The following is a 27,320-nucleotide window of genomic DNA, read 5'->3' on the forward strand; positions in this document are numbered from 1 at the left end:
AAATGTGGTCCTCTGTAGCTCAGCTGGTAGAGCACGGCGCTTGTAACGCCAAGGTAGTGGGTTCGAACCCCGGGACTACCCATACACAAAAAAATGTATGCACGCATGACTGTAAGTCGCTTTGGATAAAAGCGTCTGCTAAATGGCATATTATTATTATTATTATAAAATATCATGAATGCAGATCAAAAAACAAATATTGTAGTCATGGCACTGAGATATCTGATGTAGAGAACATCACGTAGTGAGACATTTTAGATTAACGGGCTGTTCAAAATGTTAATTTGCTTCATAACCTAACGTGTCAAAGCGGTGTGAATAATTGCAATAACATACTTCAGAGTTTTGCTGCTTAGTAATTGTTCCTTTAATTCTCCTGAGTGCATGACTACATGCTTGGTGGTAGGATAATCATGGATTTAGTGTCAACTGCCACAACCTAAATATTTTCACTCAAAAGTCAAGATTTTGATACCACGATGTAGTGCTAAAGGCAGAGGTGGCCAATTTCATCTAGCCAAGCAGTAACACCTGGTTTTCAAATAAGACTGATTATCTGAATCAGGTGTGTTACTGCTTAGCTGGAACAAAAGCCTGCACCCACACAACCCTTAGCGGATAAGACCCCTGGGGGAGTCCTCTAGGGCATTCAAGTCCTAACTCAGTCATGTGGAGCTGCACATTGAAACAGCTTTTCAGCCAAGTTCAGGAAAACCCTATCCGGGGGTGAACAGAGGTTTAACAACGTGGGTTGTAAACCTGTCTGAGAAGCTGAGGCCTTCTGGCTGAGCTGGTGTTTGTTTCTGGTGTTTGAAACGACAGTTCCTCCGGTGGTTCCCACTGACTAGACAGGATACATCACATCCTCTAGTAGACAACCCCAGTGCTAATTATGTGGCCTGGCCTTTACTATAAACTGCAATATAAAGAGGAAGAAATTTGGATAAATCACTAGAACTATGCAGCCAAATTTGTTTGAAGATGCTTCACATTCACAACAACAATAAATGTGTTGTTACAAGTCACTTTGGATAAAAGCATCTGTTAAATGGTATATTACATTTAGCTGAATTGTTCAGGCAGATCTCAGTGTGGGCTTGATTGATTGGCAGATATGGGTTAATCCACACACACACACACACACACACACATCACACACACACACGCACACCACTGTATTTGTGTCTTTTCTGTTGGAGCTTAAACTAAGTGGAGCCACAGCCCTATTCTGGCCTTGCTAGATATCAGGCCTACTAGGTTTGTCTGTTTAATAGATGTACTGCCAGAGGACATTAAACTCCACTTGTTTAAAGGCAGAGGCCTAAAATAAGCTCCTATTTGCAATTATGTCATTGGTGCTCCAATGGAACAGCTCAGTGTGTGTGTGTGTGCGTGTGTGTGTGTGCGAGTGTGTTTGTGTGTAAGGGTTTCCCGGGTTAGCCACCCACCATATTAATGTGGTTTGGAGAGGGCACACCCTTTTAAACAACAATCAAGTCACTATGGCAATGCTAGCAGGGCGCAAGGACCAGGGGCAGGGCGTTAACTAATGCTGACTGCTATCCATCTGATCTCAGTACTACAGCCAATGGTCCTGTTGTCCTGTAAATACACAGACAGTCTGGCATAATTCACCATAAAACTGGGTCAAATTGTATTTGCACTGTTTGTTTGACTTAGGCCTAGCTTGAATAACCTGCTGTTTCATCCTATGAATATAGATATCATTCATAAGTTATAGTCTAGACTGCAGTTTGCTATGAATGCTACAGAGAATCACTCTGAAGAGAGTTTTAATTTTACATTTACATTTACGTTTACGTCATTTAGCAGACGCTCTTATCCAGAGCGACTTACAAATTGGTGCATTCACCTTATAGCCAGTGGGATAACCACTTTACAATATTTTTTTTTTTTCTTTCTTTGGGGTGGGGTAAGGGAGGGTAGAATGATTACTTTATCCTATCCCAGGTATTCCTTAAAGAGGTGGGGTTTCAAGTGTCTCCGGAAGGTGGTGAGTGACTCCGCTGTCCTGGCGTCGTGAGGGAGCTTGTTCCACCACTGGGGTGCAAGAGCAGCGAACAGTTTGACTGGGCTGAGCGGGAACTGTGCTTCTGCAAAGGTAGGGGGGCCAGAAGGCCAGAGGTGGATGAACGCAATGCCCTCGTTTGGGGTGTAGGGACTGATCAGAGCCTGAAGGTACGGAGGTGCTGTTCCCCTCACAGCTTCGTAGGCAAGCACCATGGTCTTGTAGCAGATGCGAGCTTCATCTGGAAGCCAGTGGAGTGTGCGGAGGAGCGGGGTGACGTGAGAGAACTTGGAAGGTTGAACACCAGACGGGCTGCGGCATTCTGGATGAGTTGTAGGGGTTTAATGGCACAGGCAGGGAGCCCAGCCAACAGCGAGTTGCAGTAATCCAGACGGGAGATGACAAGTGCCTGGATTAAGACCTGTGCCGCTTCCTGTGTAAGGCAGGGTCGTACTCTCCGAATGTTGTAGAGCATGAACATACAGGATCGGGTCACCGCCTTGATGTTAGCGGAGAACGACAGGGTGTTGTCCAGGGTCACGCCAAGGCTCTTTGCACTCTGGGAGGAGGACACAACGAAGTTGTCAACCGTGATGGCGAGATCATGGAACGGGCAGTCCTTCCCCGGGAGGAAGAGCAGCTCCGTCTTGCCGAGGTTCAGCTTGAGGTGGTGATCCGTCATCCACACTGATATGTCTGACAGACATGCAGAGATGCGATTCGCCACCTGGTTATCAGAAGGGGGAAAGGAGAAGATTAGTTGTGTGTCGTCTGCGTAGCAATGATAGGAGAGGCCATGTGAGGATATGACAGAGCCAAGTGACTTGGTGTATAGCGAGAATAGGAGAGGGCCTAGAACAGAGCCCTGGGGGACACCAGTGGTGAGAGCACGTGGTGCGGAGACAGATTCTTGCCACGCCACTTGGTAGGAGCGACCGGTCAGGTAGGACGCAATCCAAGAGTGAGCCGCGCCGGAGATGCCCAGCTCGGAGAGGGTGGAGAGGAGGATCTGATGGTTCACAGTATCAAAGGCAGCAGACAGGTCTAGAAGGACAAGAGCAGAGGAGAGAGAGTTAGCTTTAGCAGTGCGGAAAGCCTCCGTGACACAGAGAAGAGCAGTCTCAGTTGAATGACCAGTCTTGAAACCTAACTGGTTTGGATCAAGAAGGTCATTCTGAGAGCGATAGCAAGAGAGTTGGCTAAAGACGGCACGCTCAAGAGTTTTGGAGAGAAAAGAAAGAAGGGATACTGGTCTGTAGTTGTTGACATCGGAGGGATCGAGTGTAGGTTTTTTGAGAAGGGGTGAAACTGTTCTGTGAGCTCGCAATGAGTTGTCAAGCCACGGAGCAGGAGGGGAGGACCGAGCCGGCCGGGAGGATAGGGGACATAGAGAGTCAAAAGATGCAGAAAGGGAGGAGAGGAGGGTTGAGGAGGCAGAATCAGGAGATTGGAGGGAGAAGGATTGAGCAGAGGGAAGAGATGATAGGATGGAAGAGGAGAGAGTAGCGGGAGAGAGAGAGCGAAGGTTGCGACGACACATTACCATCTGAGTAGGGGCAGAGTGAGTAGTGTTGGAGGAGAGCGAGAGAGAAAAGGATACAAAGTAGTGGTCAGAGACATGGAGGGGAGTTGCAGTGAGATTAGTAGAAGAACAGCATCTAGTAAAGATGAGGTCAAGCGTATTGCCTGCCTTGTGAGTAGGGGGGGACGGTGAGAGGGTGAGGTCAAAAGAGGAGAGGAGTGGAAAGAAGGAGGCAGAGAGAAATTAGTCAAAGGTAGATGTAGGGGGGTTAAAGTCACCCAAAACTGTGAGGGGTGAGCCATCCTCAGGAAAGGAACTTATCAAGGCATCAAGCTTATTGATGAACTCTCCAAGGGAACCTGGAGGGCGATAAATGACAAGGATGTTAAGCTTGAATGGGCTAGTGACTGTGACAGCATGGAATTCAAATGAGGTGATAGACAGATGGGTCAGGGGAAAAAGTGAGAATGTCCACTTGGGAGAGATGAGGATTCCTGTGCCACCACCCCGCTGACCAGATGCTCTCGGGGTATGCGAGAACACATGGTCAGACGAGGAGAGAGCAGTAGGAGTAGCAGTGTTTTCAGTGGTAATCCATGTTTCCGTCAGCGCCAAGAAGTCGAGGGACTGGAGGGTAGCATAGGCTGAGATGAACTCTGCTTTGTTGGCCGCAGAGGCTGCCGGAGACCTGGAACTCCACGTGGGTCGTGCGTGCAGGGACCACCAGGTTAGAGAGGCAGCAGCCACGCGGTGTGAGGCGTTTGTATAGCCTGTGCAGAGAGGAGAGAACAGGGATAGACAGAGGCATAGTTGACAGGCTACAGAAAATGGCTACAATAATGCAAAGGAGATCGGAATGAAATGAACTAAACATCTGGGAAAGCGAGAGAGCGGGGCCTCCCTCACTTACGTTTCACTGAAACACCCAAATATAACTCTCCCAACTTCCACCTCAGATACTATAATTGTTGTAAACTACAGCGGTTCAATGTTTTCTAGGAATAGACTAACTTAGTTTATTCAGCTAGCTAACTTGGTACAGTATTCTTCCGTGAAAACCGTCCAGGGCACCTAGTCCTAGGACGCCACAGCCAACTAGCATGCCAGCCTCCAACAACACGGTTTAGCACCAATACTCGGTCACAACAAACCACCAGTGTGTCAACACGCCAAGCAGATCATTCGTGTCCGTGTCTAACGTTGTGGGTTAGTCCTGACAGCTTGAGCGAGTCCGTCGTCAACTTATTCAGCCAGTTAGTTAGCTAGAATAGTTAGCATACTAGCTAGCCATTGCTTTCTGCCAATGAAAAAACCCCTCCACCCACGGCACGAACACACAGAGAGAGCCAAGCTAACGTTAACTAGTCACCCATGTCCCGAATTCCCTTGAACGACTCTGGCTACCAGTATGTGAAAACAAAACACAAATGTAGGTTATAACTTACCCCTAGCAGCTACTGTTAGCTAGCCAAGTGCAAAGCTAGCCACTGAATCGACTCAGCCAGTTCGCGTCTGTTCGCTAGGTCGTTCCAGCTATTGTTTAGTTAGCTATCCAGGTAGCAACAAGCTAGCTACATTTCGAGCTCAGTAGCTACTTACTAGCTAACGTTAACGCTTCAGACAATGAGGTTAGAAAAACAGCTGAATGGTAGGCATTATTGTATGTATTTATTGTAGGCAGCTAGCTGGCGTAATTACAGACACTCTTAAGCGTGAAACAACTATCCACAGTTGCTAATAGTTACCAGTAGCTACACGCTAGCTAGTCCAGGTAAGCTTAATCAGGCTACAGTATACATTTTCTCAGCTAGATTTGAATCACATTTCCCATATGGACATAATTCAGAAGGAATATGACTTGTGAATGTCAATATGTGATACTTAACATTGTTCAGGGGGCAGTTAAGTTTCATTATGAAGGCGGTAATGTGACAGTGCTACTGAAGCCTACAGGCAGGTGGCAAACTGCACAGGCTGCAGATACACCATTAGCAACACATTTTTTAAACCTTAAAACATACAGGGGCCCCATAGCCCTGTCATAGCATGCTGCTGGATAACTGTCGAAGGGACCCCATAGCCCATCAACTGTCTGAAACAATAAACATTCCTCTGACCTGCTGCATCTATCTACTTCATCTCACAGCAAGGAAGTGCCAAGTACTCAGACAGACAGACAGGTCTACTGGTCTGTGGGGTTAACTGCCCCGCCCCACCCCGCCTAGACAATTATGGTAGAGTAACACTTTGAGATCAGATGTCATCTGGGTGGGTCGTGGTCGAGGAGGTACCCAACTACCCATAATCCAGCTGAGGTTTTTTATAGCTCTGTTTTCTCTTCTGTCACCGTGCTGCACTATGCAAATACTCTCCATGCTCTGTGCACTCGCTGAGTCCCGTGGCTTTAATGACGAGCCGGGCTGTAGGACAGACCTGTAATTTGGATTGGCAGAGGATGCTGTATAATCATCATCCTCCAAAAAGTTATTCTGAAAAGCCAGAGAATAGATGGCCAATGGGGCGACCTGGCTCTGTGGGGAACGCCAAATGAGTGCAGTAACTGGGAAAGGGAAAGACATTCTTTTGATCCGGACAGGGGCAACATCTGGGCACTAGGCTGCCGTGATCGTCGGTTCATAATTACACACAGTGGGGACATCATGGCCACCAGTCTATGGTTCTATGGTTCTCTGCTGACTCGCCACTTGTTCAATAGGATTGCTGAATGGTAGGAGACCCTACGCCTAAACCAGTCTGGGAAGTTTTCATTCAAATAGCTACTGGCAGTCTATTAGTGGGCAACCACAAACTACAGAGAGGATTTCCTTTTGTTTGTAACTTTTCTTTTCTCAAGTGATGACATATGGTGGAGACCCCAAATATGCATAGTTCTACTCCACTTTAGGGCGTGAGAATTGTTTGGTATTTTGAGTGATCATTGCTTGTTTTGTGCTGGGATGGCAAATGCCCATTTGCTACATCCAGAATCACTATACAAAACCTTGTGATCTCTCTCTCTCTCTCTCTCTCTCTCTCTCTCTCTCTCTCTCTCTCTCTCTCTCTCTCTCTGTCTCTCAAAACCCCCCAAATTGAACTGTATCAATCTGACTAGCTAGTAAGGATATATATATATATATATATATATATATAAATTGTGAGAAACAGTATACAGTAAATATCATCCTATCTACTTGGGTATCTGTCTGTCAGTCGTTTTCAACCTATAGCTCTTTTTATGGTTTTTAGTGTGTTGCTCTGGACTTTTCATGATCTGTGCTCCCTCTGTTGGTGATCAGAAGAAAGTTCTACAAACCACTTCAATTATTTGATTTACTCAGCTATAACTTTAGGCTAATCATGTTATTTTCTGTCCTGTCTGTTGCAGGGTTCGACCTGATGGAATACTTCAAAGTGGAAAACATACTGGGATCAAGGATTGATGAGGGCCAGAGTTCCTATGTCCGACTTGGGACCATGCCTATTGTACAACAGACAGAGTGAGTGAACAATTCTGTATTTGCTGTGACAAATAGGCCTACATTTAATTCACAGGCCACGGTTTACATTGATTGATTGAGTTGAGTTGCTGACAGGTCTTCCATCACAATCTTCCTATCCTAATAAAAAGTGAAGACACAATTCAGCAACTGTTGGAGGGCAGTGGAAGTTTATTTTTAATTTTTTTTAAAGCTTCTTTATTGATAACACCAACATGTTTCTACCCTTAGGCTACGTTTACACAGGCAACCCAATTCTGATATTTTTTTCTACTAATTGGTATTTTTACCAATCAGATCAGCTCTTTGACAATGATTGGGCAAATTATCAGAATTGGGCTGCTTGTGTAAATGCTTTTATAGGCTACATTTGAAAATGGCCTCCAATAGGTTCAGGTGTTATGATACTGATGGTTTGTCGAGACTGATGTTTTTTATGGCTGTGGCTCCCAGCACAGCTCCATTTAGTTGTTGCATCGGGGATATCAGTGCATTTCAACATAACACGTTGGGGGTAATGAAACAACGGAGCCCCATTCATTTTTAATGGAGGGAAGTGAAGTGGGCGGGGGGACCGTTGGGGAAAGCTGAACTTTATGCAAATACTCCACAATATCGCAACGCTATTGACCAATCAAAGCTCACTATACCTTCCAGACCCTACTCGATTGGCTGTTGATACCTAGCACTACCTAGCTTGCTAGCACCCACATGAGGGCAGAGCTAGAGTGACTATCCGAAAAGCTGTTGTTGACAACTATAGCATTTTAGCTAAGCCTAACCCTAACCCTTTTCCTAACTTTAACCTCATTCTCCTAACCTGCTATGTTAATTATCTTAACCTTCTGCATTAATTCTACTAACCTGCTACGTGAAGTCACTTCTGTCCATAGCTGGGTACGCTTAGCTACAGTTGTCAACAAATCATCAGTCTCGACACACCATCAGTATCACCAAACCTGTAATAATAGTTTTCATCAACTTCCACTACTTTCCAAGAGTTGCCTAATTTCATCTTCACTTCAGTTTACTGTTCAATTCTAATGATGTGTCGTTCGCGAACAAACAGCTCTTTTTGAACGGTCCTTGCTACCCGGGATGTCCCTATCTCTTTGAAGTTGACATTTAAAATGTTTAATGTAAGGGTTAAGGTTAGGGTTAGGGTTTAGGAAAGGGACATCCAAAGGATCCAGTTAGCACTAACCCATTATGAATGGCTCTTGATAGTGAATGTTAGGAACCGAATCGCATCGGTGAAAGAGACGTTTACTTGGCTCCCTGATTTGCATACTGCTACTACTACTTTTTGAGCTTCAAACAATGATTATCTGCTTACAGAATCATTCTCTGAAGATGGTGAATCCTCACTGCAGAAACAATAAATAGTGGGGAGAGCACCTCATTCTGTTTCACACTGATTTTGGCAGTGCCCCGTAAAAAAATGATTAATTGGCAACCCTCTGTGCTGTTGTTTTCTAGAGATGTTTTCCCTCAAGGTCTGCCAGATGAATATGCCTTTGTGACGACTTTCAAGTTCAGGAAGACCTCGAGACGAGAGGACTGGTACCTCTGGCAAATCTTTGACAAGTATGGAATTCCACAGGTGGGTTATCATAGTGGTGTGTGTGTGTGTGTGTGTGTGTGTGTGTGTGTGTGTGTGTGTGTGTGTGTGTGTGTGTGTGTGTGTGTGTGTGTGTGTGTGTGTGTGCATCAAAAGACTCCATGCTGAGTCTATTTGATTACCAGTTTCAGGGCTGGCATGATTATTGTTTTCCTGATAATTTGTACCATTGAATATCAGAGAACATGTTATATTTGCCTATCAGATGCATAGGAGAATCCTTTCATTATTAACACATTCAACTTTATTCACTTGATCCTTCCCCCGGCGCTCCTACCCAGGTGTCTATCCGTCTGGACGGTGAGAACAAGGCAGTGGAATACAACGCAGTGGGGCTGACCAAAGACGCAGTGAGAGCTGTGTTCAAGAATGAGGAGGTGGACAACCTGTTCGACAGGAACTGGCACAAGATCGCCTTGAGCGTCGAGGCCAAGTCGGTGTCTCTGTACCTGGACTGTAAACTCATCCAGACCCTGCCCATCGGGGACAGGGAGGACATTGATATCCACGGGAAGACTGTGATCGGGAAGAGGCTGTACGACAGCGTGCCCATTGATGTGAGTGGCTGGGTGTTCCAAGTATAAGGGTTGAGGTTAAGAGCAGTGGGAAGTTCAGGGGAATGGAAGTATGGTACCGTATGTGGTGGAACAACATGGTGGATTAAGGAAGTACTCTTTATATTGTATTTCTAGACTACAGATGTGGGATCTTAATTTGACTCTTTTGTTGCTGAGAATTTTCCTGCACAGCAGGAAATGCAAACTTGTAGTGTACTCAAGGTTTAAAAAGGCTTCTAAAGTTTGTAATTTCCACTATGAAATGTCAGACTTGACTAATTGGCTAATTTAGGAAAGGGCCAATTTTAGCTCGCTAGCTAGCCACCGGAGGACAACAACCCAACGAGATGCAATAATTGAAGTTGTTTCTGTCAATGACGTATGCTCTCAATACGATTTGATAAGAGAGACGCCAAATCTATGCTGGCTTCCCTTGACACTTTTTTTGGTGTGCCAGGACCATTCACAGTTTAGCTCAACGCTGATTGGCTAATTTTTTATACTTTTATGTCAAGGGAAGCCAAATGCTCGCTGGCTTCCCTTGCATTCAATGCTACGGGTGGCAACAATGTCATACTCGTTTGGATCAGACAGCATCAGATAGATGGCCTACACGTAGAAAGACAGAGGGGCTCTGTTTCGCTCACTCGGATGCTTTCTCCTGTGAGATACAGTATATTCAGCCTCTTGCAAATTGAAGAACAATTCTGAAACGCAGAGAGACGAAATATACATTATTTAATAGTTTTTGGTTGTTTTTTGGGAAGCCTGGCTTACCTTGGCATCCATGAATACGCGCCACTGTTCTAAAGTTTGTAATTTCCACTTTAAAATGTCAGACTTGATTTGCCCTAACGAATCAACTCCTACAAAAATGTCCATTAATTATAATCCACATAATAATTCACATTTCCTGTTGCTGCAGGACAGTTGGTAGAGCATGGCGCTTGGAACACCAGGGTTGTGGGTTCGATTCCCACTGGGGGCCAGTAAGAAAAATGTATGCACTCACTAACTGTAAGTCGCTCTGGATAAGAGCGTCTGCTAAATTACTAAAATGTAAAATGTGCAAACTGGCTCAAATTAAGATCCTACATCTGTAGTGTCCATCTTGTGATTCTGTGTTCATTTACTGTACTGTAGTGTATGTTTAGCTTACTTTGTGACTTTCTGGCCCTGCAGTTTGACCTCCAGAGGATGATGATCTACTGTGACTCCAAACACGCTGAGCTGGAGACCTGCTGTGATCTGCCCACCGGGCCGGTGAGTCAGACAGTCTGACAAACAGGGTACCTGTCTCTGTGGTAGTCCACTCCAGGAGCATGTCTGCCATGGTTTTCATACTCACCTTACAGTGGTGGGCCACTCCAGTGAGTCAGCCAATCATCTGTCACTGTGGTGGGCCTGGGCCACTGTGCTGGACAGAATGCCTATCATGCCTCACTGCTTCCTGAGAGCCATCTTTCCTTTTTCTCATTTTCTCTGTCCTGTCCACTTACCTGGCTCACCTTCAGATGGTAACACAGTTTTTTAATTCCAGTGCCCCAAGAAGGTGGTGACGGAGGCCCCTCCCATAGAGATTCCCACCCCCACCCCTGCAGTGGGGGAGCAGCAGGTAGGACCCCAGGCGGTCAACTGCTCCTGTCCTGCTGGAGAGAGGGTAAGATCTATTTATAAACTTGGTGTTCGAGCCCTGAATGCTGATTGGCTGAAAGCCATGGTATATGAGACCGTATACCACGGGTATGACAAAACATTTTGTTTTACTGTTCTAATTACGTTGGTAACCAGTTTTTAATAGCAATAAGGCACTTCGGAGGTTTATGATATATGGGCAATATACCACGGCTAAGGGCTGTATCAAGGCACTCCACATTGCGTTGTGCATAAGAACAGCCCTTAGCCATGGTATATTGGCCATATACCACACCCCCTCCTGCATATTGCTTTATTATAGGTCATAGCTCCTCTATATCAATGGTCATGTGTTTTACGGTTTCCAAAGATCTGTTTATTTAAAGGGATACTTAGTGATTTTGGCAATGAGGCCCTTTATCTACTTCCCCAGAGTCAGATTAACTTGTGGCTACCATTTTTAGGTCTCTGTGTGCAGTTTGAAGGAAGTTGCTAACCAGCGCTAGCGCAATTGCTAACTAGCGTTAGCATAATGACTGGAAGTCTATGGTATCTACTAGCATGCTAGCAGATACCCATAGACTTCCAGTAATTGCACTAACCCTAGTTAGCATTGGCTCGCGAAACTACCGCTAACATACTGGACACAGAGACATAAAAGTTCATCTGACGCAGGGAAAGTAGATAAAGGGCCTCAATGCCAAAATTCCAAGGTATCCCTTTAATGTTTTACTCACTTGCAAAATAGATCTTATTTTCAATGTGACTACATGATGAAATAATGGATAAATAAATGTTCCTTCCCCACAGGGAGAGATTGGTGTACCTGGTGTTGCCGGTCCCAAGGGTGAAAAGGTCATCTAACGCTCCTCCTAAGCCAAATCTCATGTGTGATGCAACAATATTCCTATTTTCTGAATCTATTAGCTCTGGGCTCGTTGTTGTGCTCTGTCATAATGCCACATGCCTACTCTTTCAGGGTGATACTGGTGCTCTGGGAGCGGTTGGACCTTCTGGCCTCAAGGGTGCCAAAGGAGAAACTGTATGAAAACATTACTGTGACAATGTCAAACGTACTAATGTCCCATTTATTTATCTGCTATCTTAATTTGACCCTGTCTCTCACAGGAGGAAAATAATCCTGCAGCAATAGGAAATGTGAATTATTATGTGGATTATAATGAATGGACATTTTTGTAGGGGTTGATTAGTTAGGGCAAATCAAGTCTGACATTTTGAAGTGGAAATTACAAACTTTAGAACAGTGGCATGTATTCATAGATACCAAGGTAAGCCAGGCTTCCCACATTTTTTTGCTAAAAAACAACCAAAAACTATTAAATAATGTATATTTCGTCTCTCTGCGTTTCAGAATTGTTCTTCAATTTGCAAGAGGCTGAATATACTGTACCTCACAGGAGAAAGCATCCGAGTGAGCGAAACAGAGCCCCTCTGTCTTTCTACGTGTAGGCCATCTATCTGATGAATCCATGAATGGAAGTTAGGCTAGCGAGTTTTAAATTGTTTTTGGTATCTTTTAGTTGTCACTGTATTTGACTAAGAAGAGGTGATTTGATGATGTTGAAATGTTGGAAGTTAAAATGGTGCTGGAATAGTGGAGGCAGCTCCTGTTTCCAGTGATTTTACCCACGAACCACTACTGCTTTAGAAGCCTTTAAACTTTGAATACACAACAATTTGCATTTCCTACTGTGCTGGAAAATTCTCTGCGACAACAGAATATCAAATTAAGATAGCAGATCTGTATGGGCCTGATATTTAAAAAAGAAACAGTTGATAGTAAACATAATAAACAGTCATAGTAGCACATAGCTTGTTTACCTCATATTGGAGTTTTTTTGTTGTATTGTGTTAAGTATATGATATAAAAATAATAATGTTTAAAGTTCCTGCTAGATGATGTGTTAATCTATGTAGATTGCATTCGGAAAGTATTCAGACCCCTTTACTTTTTCCACATTTTGTTATGTTACAGCCTTATTCAAAAATGTATTAAATTGTTTTTTTCCTCATCAATCTACACACAATACCCCATAATGACAAAGCAAAAACAGATTTTTAGAAATTTTTGCAAATGTATTAAAAATAAAAAAAATTAAATATCACATTTACATAAGTATTCAGACCCTTTACTGAGTAATTTGTTGAAGCACCTTTGGCAGCGATTATAGCCTCAAGTCTACTTGGGTATGACGCTACAAGCTTGGCACACCTGTACTTGGGGAGTTACTCCCATTCTTCTCTGCAGATCCTCTCAAGCGCTGTCAGGTTGGATGGGGAGCATCACTGCACAGTTATTTTCAGGTCTCTCCAGAGATGTTAGATCGGGTTCAAGTCCAGGCTCTGGCTGGGCCACTCAAGGACATTCAGAGACTTGTCCCAAAGCCACTCCTGCGTTGTCTTGGCTGTGTGCTTAGGGTCGTTGTCCTGTTGGAAATTGAACCTTCGCCCCAGTCTGAGGTCCTTAGCGCTCTGGAGCAGGTTTTCATCAAGGATCTTTCTGTACTTTGCTCCGTTTATCTTTCCCTCGATCCTGACTAGTTTTCCACTCCCTGCCGCTGAAAAACATCCCCACAGCATGATGCTGCCACCACTATGCTTCACCGTAGCGATGGTGCCAGGTGTCTTCCAGACGTGATGCTTGGCATTCAGGCCAAAGAGTTCTATCTTGGTTTCATCAGACCAGAGAATCTTGATTCTCATGGTCTGAGTCTTTAGGTGCCTTTTGGTTAACTCCAAGCGGGCTGTCATGTGCCTTTTACTGAGGAGTGGCTTCCGTCTGCCCACTCTACCATAAAGGCCTGATTGGTGGAGTGCTGCAGAGATGGTTGTCCTTCTGGAAGTTTCTCTCATCTCCACAGAGGAACTCTGGAGCTCTATCAGAGTGACCATCGGGTTCTTGGTCACCAACCTGACCAAGGCCCTTCTCCTGCGATTGCTCAGTTAGGCCGGGCGGCCAGCTCTAGGAAGTGTCTTGGTGGTTCCAAACTTCTTCTATTTTAGAATGATGGACTTTTTCTCCCCAATTTCGTGATATCCAATTGGTAGTTACGGTCTTGTCCCATCGCTGCAACTACCGTATGGACTCGGGAGAGGAGAAGGTCGAGAGCCAATGCATCCTCCGAAACAATCCTGTCTCGGAGCTCTACGGACAATTCCTTTGACCTTATGGCTTGGTTTTTGCTCTGATATGCACTGTCATTTGTGGGACCTTTCCAAATCATGGCCAATTAATTGAATTTACCACAGGTGGACTCCAATCAATTTATAGAAACAGCTCAAGGATGATCAATGGAAACAGGATGCACCTGAGCTCAATTTCGAGTCTCATAGCAAAGGGTCTGAATACTTACGTAAATAAGGCATTTCTGTTTTAAATTTTGTTTAAATGTCCTAAAAACCTGTTTTTGCTTTGTCATTATGGGGTATTGTGTGTAGATTGATGAGGAAATAAAGCAACTTAATCAATTTTAGTATAAGGCTGTAACGTAACAAAATGTGGAAAAAGTCAAGGGGTCTGAATACTTTCCAATGCACTGTAGACATCAGTGGAGGCTGCTGAGGGGAAGACGGCTCATAATAATGTCTGGAACGGAGCGAATGAATTGGCATCAAACACATGGAAATCATGTGTTTGATGTGTTTGATACCATTCCACCGATTCCGCTCCAGCCATTACCATGAGCCCGTCCTCCCCAATTAAGGTGCCACCAACCTCCTGTGGTAGATATTAGACTTCGAAGTTTCTGTTATCTTAGGTTGCATGCACCTCTTTTATCTTTTCCGCTGCCTTTTCTTACTCCAGCCTCGATAATAATTGATCCATGTTGATTGATTATTTGCAGGGCAAAATAATATCTGTCAAGGGAGACAGAGGTGAGAAGGTAAGGTCATGGTTTTGACAGTAAAACTCCTCCCGTCACAATAATAATAACAATAACATTATATTCTAACCCTCTACAACCAAAGATGTCTGTCTCTATCACACACATTTAACAAAGACAGAATTACATCTCCTAAAGTGCAGTAGCACTGTAGAAAAACTATGATTTTTTTTCCGGAATACCACACCATTCTTTGGGAGTAGGACAATGGCCGTACATGTCATAGTGAGAATTACAGGATTGTTGGCCACAGAGGAAGTGTAGCACAGAGGACAAGGACAGACACATTTCATTTGAATGCATTCAATTGAAATACAACTGACTAGGTATCCCCCTTTCCCTTTCCCATGCAGACGCCCACCTGCTCCGTTAGAAACACACAATTTGGTTCTGTTAAACACAAACACACACACACACACACACACACACACACACACACACACACACACACACACACACACACACACACTGGGTTCGCCCTGCGTGGCATTGCCAGCTAGGAGCTATAGGGTATAATTTCCCCCTCAGCCCAGACTAGGCCAGGCATGTAGCATACAGCCAGTTCAGACCACACTAAATCTGGGTTCAAATAGGATGTCTTTTTTAATAGTTTTGTTTGCTTGAATGAGCTTGCTTGTTAGATAGTCCCAAAACCACACCAATCCGGCACTCTAGCCAGGGAAGGGAAAGGGGATACCAAGTCAGTTGCACAACTGAATGCATTCAACCAAACTGTGTCTTCCGCATTTGCCCAATCCCTCTGAATCAGAGACGCTCAATCAAGCACTCAATGTATTTTAAATATGTTAAATACTATGTGAACCCAGGTCTAGTGCTGACAGCTGCACCTGTAGCGAGTGTGCTGTCATTTCAACATGCAGGCGACATGTAGACAGTGTAACTTCCTGCTTTGATATCCACAGTGTTAGGACTTGGAAATATTAGCTTACGGCATCAAGGTCAGGTTAACAGTCTCAACGTCATGGGCTCACTCCAGCCATCTTGATTCACAACACAAGCAGCCACCCTTAGCTACAAAAAGATGCATGCCTGAATCCTGGCAATTTATTCATTTGCGGACATGACGTGGTGGTGGAATTTCCAGGGCTAGTTGGAGAAGAAGTGCAACACCCACCTACTGGCTGAGGAGTTTACTGTTTTAAGGGCATTTCTGCTTAAATACTATCTATTTTTCTATCTCTGTCTGCAAAACCCATTGAAATAGAATAACTATTATATTTCATTCTATTTCTGGAAAATCCATGTTTCTACTATAGGGTTTTTACAATTCTGTTTGTGTCAACTTTGCAAACAGAATGCAAAACTTGACGTTAGTTAGTTAGTACACCCAGAGGTGTGGTCAGAATGGACATGCTGGCACATTGACTTGTAAGTGGTCAAAGTTAATTCATCATGCTCTGCTTGCTACTATAGTAAATACATCCTCAACAGTCTAGACTAGACGATCGTACAAAAGCAATTTAAAGTATTTTGTGTATAATGTCCTTTCATTATAGGCCACCATTGGTTGTATGAAGACATTTGTTGCAATACTGCTCTCTTTTGATGAAGAAGTGATGTGCGTCAAAGTGATACAAGCTCTGAGAGTAATGAAAGGGTAGCAGTTTGACTTGTAAAGAAAGTGGTTTATGAAGTAAAGTCAGAGTAAAGTCTTTTTGGTGGTCGAAGGCTTAGTGGCACTATGTAATTAAACACCCATACGTTTTTCTTCTAAGAGTTCAAATTCTTTGGAGGAATTCCTTGGCACAAAGAATGACATCAGAGCACAAACCAAAACTACAATGTTAAAAGGCTATAAAAACGTTCTAAGCATTGTTCCTTGAGTTTGAGGTTGGGTTGGCTGTGAGTAAGTGAGGTTGAGTTAGGGTTGAGTTAGGCTGTGTGTATGAACAGACCTCTGCATTGAGAACACTGTGGGTCTTCAAGAACTGGACCGGACCAGACCGCTGTTACCATAGTTTGGCCCCCAATGCCATTGCTCAAAGTTGAATGTGTTCTAAATGTTCATCCTTGCTTGTTTATGTACAGTGTGTGCATTCTGTACGTGAATAACTGTCTGTTTTGTCCCAAAAGCAGTTTTTATGTGTTTCTTGTGTACTACTTGTTCTAACAGTAATCTACTAATCCCTGTTCAGAAAGTGAACCCCACCATATTGTCTCACAACACGTCGCCGCTGTCTGCATCTGTTACACCATTATGCCTACGCATCACCGGTGTCCAGCCACTCTAACCTCCTCTCCTCTCTCTACAGGGTGATCCCGGTAGACAGGGGACATTCGGTGATGAAGGATCCAAAGGGGAGAAGGTGAGATGATCCTAAAGAGTTTTGCTTTTCACAGAGGTGATTAATTAAATGTTGAGGCTTGCCATACTGTATCTGTTGCGCTGCTTGTCTGCAAGTAGATTCTACATTTGGACACGTACAATAGACAGGAATGATATACTTTTTCGATTGTGCTTTAAAACCCCTTCCAGGGATCCAGTGGAGCGGCAGGTCTTGCTGGGAAAGATGGATCTAAAGGAGGAAGAGTATGAGACAACCATCTTACCATAATATTCTCTTGCTGTAATTATAATTTAAACATTTCTGAATAATTTCTGGATCTTTCTGCTTTATTGTGACAGGGTGAATCAGGGCTGGCAGGCGATCAGGGATTACCTGGACCTCTGGGACCAAAGGTGGGTGAACGTTCTATTTCTCCTTGTTGATTCCATATAGGTCTTGGAGAGTATACAGTCGTGGTCAAAAGTTTTGAGAATGACACAAGTATTGGTCTTCACAAAGTTCGCTGCTTCAGTGTTATGAGATATTTTTGTCAGATGTTACTATGGTATACTGAAGTATAATTACAAGCATTCCATAAGTGTCAAAGGCTTTTATTGACAATTACATTAAGTTTATGCAAAGAGTCAATATTTGCAGTGTTGACCCTTCTTTTTCAGGACCTCTGCAATCTGCCCTGTCATGCTGTCAATTAACTTCTGGGCCACATCCTGACTGATGGCAGCCCATTCTTGCATAATCAATGCTTGGAGTTTGTCAGAATTTGTGGGGTTTTGTTTGTCCACCCGCCTCTTGAGGATCGACCACAAGTTCTCAATGGGATTAAGGTCTGGGGAGGTTCCTGGCCATCGACCCAAAATGTCGATGTTTTGTTCCCCGAGCCACTTAGTTATCACTTTTGCCTTATGGCAAGGTGCTCCATCATGCTGGAAAAGGCATTGGTCGTCACCAAACTGTTCTTGGATGGTTGGGAGAAGTTGCTCTCGGAGGATGTGTTGGTACCATTCTTTATTCATGGCTGTGTTCTTAGGCAAAATTGTGAGTGAGCCCACTCCCTTGGCTGAGAAGCAACCCCACACATGAATGGTCTCAGGATGCTTTACTGTTGGCATGACACAGGACTGATGGTAGCGCTCACCTTGTCTTCTCCGGACAAGGTGTTTTCCGGATGCCCCAAAAAATCGGAATGGGGATTCATCAGAGAAAATGACTTTACCCCAGTCCTCAGCAGTCCAATCCCTGTACCTTTTGCAGAATATCAGTCTGTCCCTGATGTTTTTCCTGGAGAGAAGTGGCTTTTTTGCTGCCCTTCTTGACACCAGGCCATCCTCCAAAAGTCTTCGTCTCACTGTGCGTGCAGATGCACTCACATCTGCCTGCTGCCATTCCTGAGCAAGCTCTGCACTGGTGGTGCCCCGATCCCACAGCTGAATCAACTTTAGGAGACGGTCCTGGCGCTTGCTGGACTTTCTTGGGCGCACTGACGCCTTCTTCACAACAATTGAACCTCTCTCCTTGAAGTTCTTAATGATCCGATAAATGGTTGATTTAGGTGCAATCTTACTAACAGCAATATCCTTGCCTGGGAAGCCATTTTTGTGCAAAGCAATGATGACGGCACGTGTTTCCTTGCAGGTAACCATGGTTAACAGAGGAAGAACAATGATTTCAAGCACCACCCTCCTTTTAAACTCCAGTCTGTTATTCTAACTCAATCAGCATGACAGAGTGATCTCCAGCCTTGTCCTCGTCAACACTCTCACCTGTGTTAACGAGAGAATCACTGACATGATGTCAGCTGGTCCTTTTGTGGCAGGGCTGAAATGCAGTGGAAATGTTTTTTGGGGATTAAGTTCATTTCCATAGCAAAGAGGGACTTTGCAATTAATTGCAATTCATCTGATCACTCTTCATGACATTCTGGAGTATATGCAAATTGCCATCATCAAAACCGAGGCAGCAGACTTTGTGAAAATTAGTATTTGTGTCATTCTCAAAACTTTTGACCACGACTGTACAATAGTCAATGTACTCTCATAACTACATGCAATCAGCTCTTTGCAAACTATTTTCTTGTGGTTGACACAGCGTTGGAGGATTTGTGGCAGGTTAAGTGAAAGCTTAAAGAATGTAGGCAGCAGAGTTTTTATTCGGTTTTGTCAACTCTGATATCAAAGTTCTTTGTGTTCTGTGTCTTGGTGGGCGTTTAGACATTTGATGGACAATTACCTCTGCTTGCTATTGATTTTCTGTGATTTGGCTGGCTGTCTTCTGCTGACTTCTCTTGTCTGAGAGCTGGAGAGGGAGGGGTAGGAGGGGGAGAGAGAGCAAGAGGGAAAGCGGGGTAAGAGAGAGAAGAAAGAAGGGGAGGGGAGAGAGAGAGAGCTTTTTTTAAGGTTTAGCCAATGTGCTGTGTGACCACTCAGTCCCAGACTCCCAGCCAAAGAGAAGGTCTCAGCTCAGACTAGCGGGGATGAGCGACCCCTGTTGACAGAACTTTGGAAAGTTTCAATTTTGTAAGTTCATGTTTTTTAGACTGTACACCAGGGAAATGAGTCAAAAGCCTGAACATAGCATGTCCTTGTAATTGTCAATTCCATGTTGATACGGATACTTTTCTATTGTGGTGAGTTTACTCACTACCTACTTCCTAGCTAAGCCCATTGCTTCTCAGGGAGCCTAGCGTAGGCCATTGGTGGCTTTCCATTGCACTCTGACTCTCCCAAACTTGGCACAGTCAAAACAAAGGTCAGGGGTCAGGGTCCCCCCAGAGGGTCACAATGCTAACTGGTCTTTACTCAGCATCTGTTATCAGTCAATATAATGTATGGTCATTTTGTTCCTACAGGGAATTCAAGGAGACTCAGGACTTCCTGGTTCATCTGGACCCAAAGGTGTTGGTGTGAGTAGAAGCAACAATAAACATATGCTATATATAAGCCAAATAAATAGATGCTTTTGTCTCAGACAAACCAATGTTTTTTAAAGTATCTTTGGATGTTACTGTATGTTTGTGTTGTACTATGTTAGGGTGAAAAAGGTTTGAAAGGAGATAAAGGATCTGCAGGATTAAGGGTAAGTATTATTACATGTCCTATATTTGATTCAAATGATCGCCAAGTATCATAGGTCATCACAAGCATGACTGGTTAAAGAAATCAAATAGAACTGCATGTACAGAGTTGAGAATAGAAATCTCCACTAGGTATGGTTAACTCTAAAAATAGCAGAGACTGACACACTTAGCTAAAATGTGCAAGTGTGGTTATACCAATTCCCTGCGGGGGACCCTGCGTGGTCCTCTGTAGCTCAGCTGGTAGAGCACGGCGCTTATAACGCCAAGGTAGTGGGTTCGATCCCCGGGACCACCCATACACCAAAAAAATAAAAAAAATAAAAAATAAATAAATTGTATGCACGCATGACTGTAAGTCGCTTTGGATAAAAACGTCTGCTAAATGGCATATTATTATTATTATTATTATTATTATTATTATAGTATACACATTGAAATAAAGATAATTGAATTTTTAACAATTTACAGATTTTTCCTATTTAAGGGTTAAGTCCGTAGTTTCTGAGAAGGAATATAGACCTCAATGCCAGAGGGGAGTAATGGTGCAGACAGATGTGGACTGGCTTCCTTGATGCACTCTCCACATTTCCTGTCCTGGGCCTGAGGGGGCGGATCCTAATAATACCACTCATTCAAGGCTAATACCTACAGTACTGTGTGTCAATGCCTCAGTTTCCTCTCAACTTTAAGGGCTTCCTGAAATATAGACTTTCTCCTGATGGCAATTGACTCGGACGTAACACACTAGTCAATCAGTCAGAGTGATTGTGGCCTATGATTATAATGATTATACTGAAGTAGCACCAAAAATGGTGTCTATATGATTCCTGGCCTACTGGGCTTCATACAGTATGTCAAGTGGGTCGTTGAGGACTATGGTTGTTATTAGGCTTTTGAGATACAGATTGTCCTCTGCTTTGGGTGATGATGTGAAATGATGGGATTTAGATGTGCTGGTAAGTGTCATAGAGATAGATTGGGGTTAAAGGAGAAGAGTTTTAGATGTACGCTCACAGCAAGAGAAGAAGATTATTTACATGGTGGGTTGGGTGAAATGAACTGCCAACCGAGGCGAAAATGGTAACACCTACATAAGGACTTTATAACACACTCATAACCCATGTATACCACATCCATTGGTCGTTGACATACAGTACGTCTCTGTCAAGGGGAGGTTGCAAAACAGAACATATTTGCATGTCCTTCATAGTCCAGGCTGTCAACACATAAAGTGAGAATAATTAACCCTGTCAATGGCGATTTTAGCATGTAAATCTTGGTGGGGCAAAAAAACAAAAATTTGGGATGCATGCCAGCAAGCCACTACACAACACAACACTAAACAATACATTAATTGCACTAGAATGGTGAGAAGAGGTGCCCACAAACGGTTAGGGCCTACATAAAGCTGTCCCAACAGCAGTCCCAACATATTACCACTGCTACACATGGCTATTAGCGGAGCCTTGTCTGGCAGCGAAACAGTTCATTCAGCCTCATTTACTGCCTTTAAAAAAAACATAGCTGATATGGCTGACTTGCTTAAACAAATGTGGTTTCTAATGACAATTGAGATGTACAAACTATGGCATAAGGGACGACAAGCGGGTAAGAGGCAATCCGTAATTTCAATGAAGACATTAATGAGCGAGCTAGGACAGACGTAGTCAATATAACTATTTGTTTAGCACTTTTGAAATATACAGCGACAGAATTCAGAACATGGGCCGTTCTTACAGTGTTCTCCCTGTACACCAAGTCAGAACCATAGGATAAATAAAGGGGGCATATAAGCAGACAATGAAAACTCTTACAATATTCGATGATTAGATTTCTTTAAAAAAGGTTATAGGCAACATGTGCACCACCAAGTCAGAACAGTAGGCGAAATTAAGAGGGGTACATAGACCAAATTATTAGGGTGAGGCACATGGGCTACTAACATCTTACTACACAACATACACTTAGTATTACTTTCTTAGCTACAGTATGCATATCTCCCTGGCATATTACATCATTTATGCAGCAGCATACAATACATTTTTTGGACTCATCTTGTTGTGCTGTGCTCACTTGAACAGGAAGGTGGCGCGGCGGTCCTTCATGGGCACATTTTGTCATCAAAGAAAGAGAAAGAGGCCGGATTTACAATTCCGAGTTGGATGACCATTCAAAATGTATTTTCCCAGTTGGAGCTCGTTTATTCCCGACTTCCCAGTTGTCTTGAACTTACTGAAGTCAAGTTTTCGCAGTTCCGAGTTAACAGTTTTTTGAGCACGGCACAAATCATGCTTCGTTGACAGCATGGCCAATGTTGAATGTTTATCATTTTAAACTTGGAAAAGAGCCCCTTAATCCCAGATTTCGGACCACACAGCCACTCCACTGAATAGCAGGCTAGTGATTGCTTTGCAATGCTTGCAGTTAGCCACTTTCACCAATTTCTTCCATACCACTCATTGAATTTGCAATTTCCAACTTGTTGTGTAATGTTTATGTCCAATGGCCGATGAGCCATACATTTGATCTATAACATACATTTTATCTGTAATTTCTCTTCATTATTTCTCTTCATATGACAAGGATTGAAAAGGATTTGCCAGTAGATTGTCGACTTGATTCATGATGATGACTGCTAGCTAAGATTTTGACATGATCCGTCCAATCAAAGCTACTGTACATATAACGTGATTTGACATCATTTTATCTGTGGCCAATGACCTTGAGCCTTCTTGGATGGGCACTACTAATGTAACTCTATGGCAGCACCCAAGGGGCTTGAATCTTCTAGCTCTACCCTTAGACTTGGCAGTGTCCCCATGAGTGACAGAACACTGAGCCAATCACAGCACAATGCTCCGTATTTTCTGCTGGCTTGCCCCACCACCACATAAATCACTGAGCTAGGCTGAAACACCTGCATTTTGGAGCTGCCTTGCCCAAGAAAACAAAAAAGAGACCATGTTTGTATGCGGCTTTATTAACTCAATGATATATTTTTTTTTACATGGTTTGCAAACTGATATGTGACACGTATTAATGTCAAAATAACATGCCAATTGCCCTGAATGATGGGTTGCCACTGAACCCTGTACAGTACTGTACATAACACATGACTCTTCTCCACCAACCCTGACCGAAAGCCATGTAGCAGGTTTGAGAACAGAGCAGTCTGGAGAAGCGTTTACTTCTCTGGAGGTGACACAGGAAGTGGTGGTTCAGAACAGGAAGTGGTGGTTAGAAGAGTCATCTGGGGGTCAGATGGGGGTCAGGGGTATCCTTGTTGTTGGCAGATGTAACAGTCACAAAGCCTGACAGACATGCGAGACGTGTGTGATATATTCACCACTAGCTACCTGCTGGAAAAAGTGTTGACTGTCACAATAATGTTCTTTTGAAACAACAAGGTCTTTGATAGAATGCAATACAGCTGGGAAGATGTGGCAAGGTTATTGTTAGTCATAGCAGGTTACTTCAGAATCTCATCTCTTATATACCTAGAAGACCATTTCTATTTGACATTGAACACTGTTCCTTGTTCCTCACAGGGTGACAATGGTGTTGACGGATTCCCCGGAAAACCCGGTGTTCCTGGAAAAGATGTGAGTTGTCATTTTCTGTTTTGCAGGTGCATACAGACGTTTAAAGAAGAGAAAGATCTGTGTGTTTCTTTCACTGGTAATCTTCATTTCAGAATGTTGTTTGTTTTGATTGACTGTCTAGGGTTTGGGAGGACTGTCTGGCGCACCTGGAGCTGCTGGAGTGAAAGGGGATAAGGTATGGTCTTCACACTATCAAACACTGTAATACAACACATGATCATGAATAATACAATATATGAATCAGAGCAAAACTTTCCTCAAAGAACACTCAAGAAAACACATGAAACAGGAGGTGATATGCTATGCATCATTTTAGGATTGATAGGCTGAAACTCTTATCCAGAGAGATTCACAATCAGTGCATTAGCAGGTAAAACATCCACAATATCACGATCATTGCAGGTAAACCTTTAAAAAATAGATTTTCTCTGCAAAATCCTTCGCTAGACTGAACTGTTTTCCCATCATCCCCCTCTTTTCCCATTCATCTGTCTGTCTTATATGATAACACACTACTCTTGTCTGCCTATAATTACACACGCGCACACTCCTCAAGCACTGTATGAAAATGTAACCTTTACGTAACACTACATACCAGAAACTACTATTTCTCTATATCACTGTTTCTAATGTACCTGTGTCATCTGAAATATTACCCAATAAACCACACAAATGATTGAAAGAGACAACTTTTCAAAACGTTTTTTAATTTCTGTCTGGTTTCACTGTCTTGCAGGGAGAGATGGGACCTGCTGGAATGCCTGGGGATATGGTAAGTCCCTAAAAATAATATGCAGTATACTTTAATGTCATGTACTGTATACTCCAGTAGCATGGATGCCAAGTGCCAACCTGCTACAACGTAGAGGGATGGTAAAAACAAATACTGAAAATTTGATGTACATTGCTGTTAGTCCTGTATAAAAGTGCTTTAAACCAAACCTTTGTTTTGGCAGGTTCAAAGCGAGGGCTTGAAAGGAGAGGCTGTGAGTACATGGATATAGTAATTCTATCTCCATATTTTTCTGTTCAGTATTTTGTGCATGGGTCTGTATCTTTAACACTATCAACTGCCTTACTAAGTCTCCATCTGTTGTCATAGAAGAACAGTGTGTCATGTAAGGTCATGAAGGTTTGTACACTAGATTGCACTGAGGTTGAGTTACTACACATTACTGGCTACAGTAACATGGACAGTATAACGTTCCTGTGATGTGCAGTATATTGTTACTATATGACGACTGTCTCTCCTGGACACTGACTCTGTTATGTCTTTCTGTATGTTCTGTGTTCCAGGGACCGCCAGGACCTCGTGGCCCTCCAGGACCTGACGGCCCCCCAGGACCCCCTGTAAGGAACCACAATGTATTACTTCCTCTGTAGACCCCACCTTCATCTTTGACCCTATTACATGTCTCTGTATAGATAACAGATAAATACAAAAAGTCCCTCTAGCTCTGTAGCTTTACCAGTCAAAGCTGAGGTAGGAAAATGACAAGCGATTTTTTGCCCCACAGGGTGCACCTGGTCAACTTGGTTTACCTGGCGAACCTGGAGAGTTTGGCCAAAGGGTAAGAGTCTAACCTTTGTTATAGGATTTACATGCCTTTGATTCAGTTATACTGTAGGCCTACATCTGACCTCACTGGTACTTTAGTCATAAGAAGTTTAGGAGTGGCACATACAGGTTTCTTCCCATACTCTCAAAACCACATACAGTGTATTCGGAAAGTATTCAGACCACTAAACTTTTTCCACATTTTGTTACGTTACAGCCTTATTCTAAAATGGATGACATATATATATATATATATATATATATATATATATATATATATATATATATATTATATATTTTTTTTCAATCTACACACAATACCTCATAAAGACAAAGCAAAAACAGGTTTTTAGAAATTTTTGCACATTTATTACAAATAAAATGAATAAATATCACATTTACAGAAGTATTCAGACCCTTTACTCAGTACTTTGTTGAAGCACACCGCTACAAGCTTGGCACACCTGTGTTTGGGGAGTTTCTCCCATTCTTCTCTGCAGATCCTCTCAAGCTCTGTCAGGTTGGAAGGGGAGAGTCACTGCACAGCTATTTTCAGGTCTTTCCAGAGATGTTTAATAGGGTTAAAGTCCAGGCTCTGACTGGGCCACTCAAGGACATTCAGAGACTTGTACAGAATCCACTCCTGCATTATCTTGGCTGTGTGCTTAGGGTCGTTGTCCTGTTTGAAGGTGAACATTCGCCCCAGTCTGAGGTCCTGAGTGCTCTGGAGCAGGTTTTCATCAAGAATCTCTCTGTACTTTGCTCTTTTCATCTTCCACTCGATCCTGACTAGTCTCCCAGTTCCTGCCGCTGAAAAACATCCCCACAGCATGATGCTGCCACCACTATGCTTCACCGTAGGGATGGGGCCAGGTTTCCTCCAGACGTGACGCTTGGCATTCAGGCCAAAGAGTTCAAACTTGGTTTCATTAGACCAGAAAATCTTGATTCTCATGGTCTGTCCTTTAGGTGCCTTTTGGCTAATTCAAAGCGGGCTGTCATGTGCCTTTTACTGAGGAGTGGCTTCCATCATGGCTTGGTTTATGCTCTGACATGCATTGTCAACTGTAGGACCTTATATAGGCAGGTGTGTGCATTTCCAAATCATGGCCAATCAATTGAATTTACCACAGCTGGACTCCAATCAAGTTGTAGAAACATCTCAAGGATGATCAATGGAAACAGGATGCATCTGAGCTCAATTTTGAGTCTCATAGCAAAGGGTCTGAATACTTATGTAAATAAGGTATTTTTTAATATATATTTTTTATATACATTTGCAAACATTTCTAAAGACCTGTTTTCGCTTTGTCATTATGGGGTATTGTGTGAAGATTGATGAGGAAAATGTTTTATTAAATCTATTTTAGAATAAGGCTGTAACGTAACAAAATGTGGAAAAAGGGAAGGGGTCTGAATACATACCAAATGCACTGTAGCTAACTTTCTCAACATGCTACTCAAAGGTAGATTTTTTTCTCTCCGTATCAATGCACTGTAGTCATAGTGACTGGATGTTGACAGTACACAGTAATCTGTATTACAGCATTACAAGCTGTTGGACTGCTGTTGGATTCGTCCCTCTGTTTTCTACAGGGACAGTTTAGGAAGTCAATTGTCTCACAGAAACCGGGATGGTGTAAAAGGTTTATGAACCACAACAACCATGTCGATATCCTAACAATAAATAAATGTATATTCTATTCTAGGCAAGCAAATCCCTATGATAACATTATACCGTCATTTTCTGTATTGCCATTGTCGATGTGGTCTTTTTTGCACATATCTCTGGATGTATCTAATGGGTTCATGAGCAGCTTAACAGCTGGCTACTCTTTTGCCTGCTTTTGTGGTGGAACCACCTATATACTCCTGTACCTTCAATATGTCAAACCTTTCAACAGTCACATTCCCCTATATACTGTATGGACATTCTAGTCATTTAGCAGACTTATCCAGAGCGACTTACAATGAGTAGTAGATCCACCACTTCAGACCTGTCAACAGTCCTA

General features: G+C 43.2%; 1 protein-coding gene across 1 annotated transcript in view; it reads left to right on the forward strand.

The window, feature by feature from the left end:
- LOC311132322 (uncharacterized protein) overlaps window positions 1–27,320 on the forward strand; it is a gene marked incomplete at both ends in the record, with an annotated part of 88,384 nt that overhangs the window by 33,874 nt on the left and 27,190 nt on the right. The window contains 19 exons of the mRNA XM_084165572.1: window positions 6,937–7,048; window positions 8,528–8,651; window positions 8,951–9,226; window positions 10,409–10,489; window positions 10,767–10,886; window positions 11,672–11,716; window positions 11,841–11,903; window positions 14,728–14,766; window positions 17,040–17,093; window positions 17,264–17,317; window positions 17,414–17,467; window positions 19,921–19,974; window positions 20,103–20,147; window positions 23,697–23,750; window positions 23,872–23,925; window positions 24,487–24,522; window positions 24,707–24,736; window positions 25,047–25,100; window positions 25,268–25,321. Coding sequence (XP_084021698.1) covers window positions 6,937–7,048; window positions 8,528–8,651; window positions 8,951–9,226; window positions 10,409–10,489; window positions 10,767–10,886; window positions 11,672–11,716; window positions 11,841–11,903; window positions 14,728–14,766; window positions 17,040–17,093; window positions 17,264–17,317; window positions 17,414–17,467; window positions 19,921–19,974; window positions 20,103–20,147; window positions 23,697–23,750; window positions 23,872–23,925; window positions 24,487–24,522; window positions 24,707–24,736; window positions 25,047–25,100; window positions 25,268–25,321 — 1,403 coding nt within the window. The remainder of the gene's footprint in view (window positions 1–6,936; window positions 7,049–8,527; window positions 8,652–8,950; window positions 9,227–10,408; window positions 10,490–10,766; window positions 10,887–11,671; window positions 11,717–11,840; window positions 11,904–14,727; window positions 14,767–17,039; window positions 17,094–17,263; window positions 17,318–17,413; window positions 17,468–19,920; window positions 19,975–20,102; window positions 20,148–23,696; window positions 23,751–23,871; window positions 23,926–24,486; window positions 24,523–24,706; window positions 24,737–25,046; window positions 25,101–25,267; window positions 25,322–27,320) is intronic.

The sequence above is a fragment of the Coregonus lavaretus genome, assembly GCF_964263955.1.
Source record: "Coregonus lavaretus genome assembly, chromosome: 7".
In the NCBI taxonomy this organism is placed as follows: Eukaryota; Metazoa; Chordata; class Actinopteri; order Salmoniformes; family Salmonidae; genus Coregonus; species Coregonus lavaretus.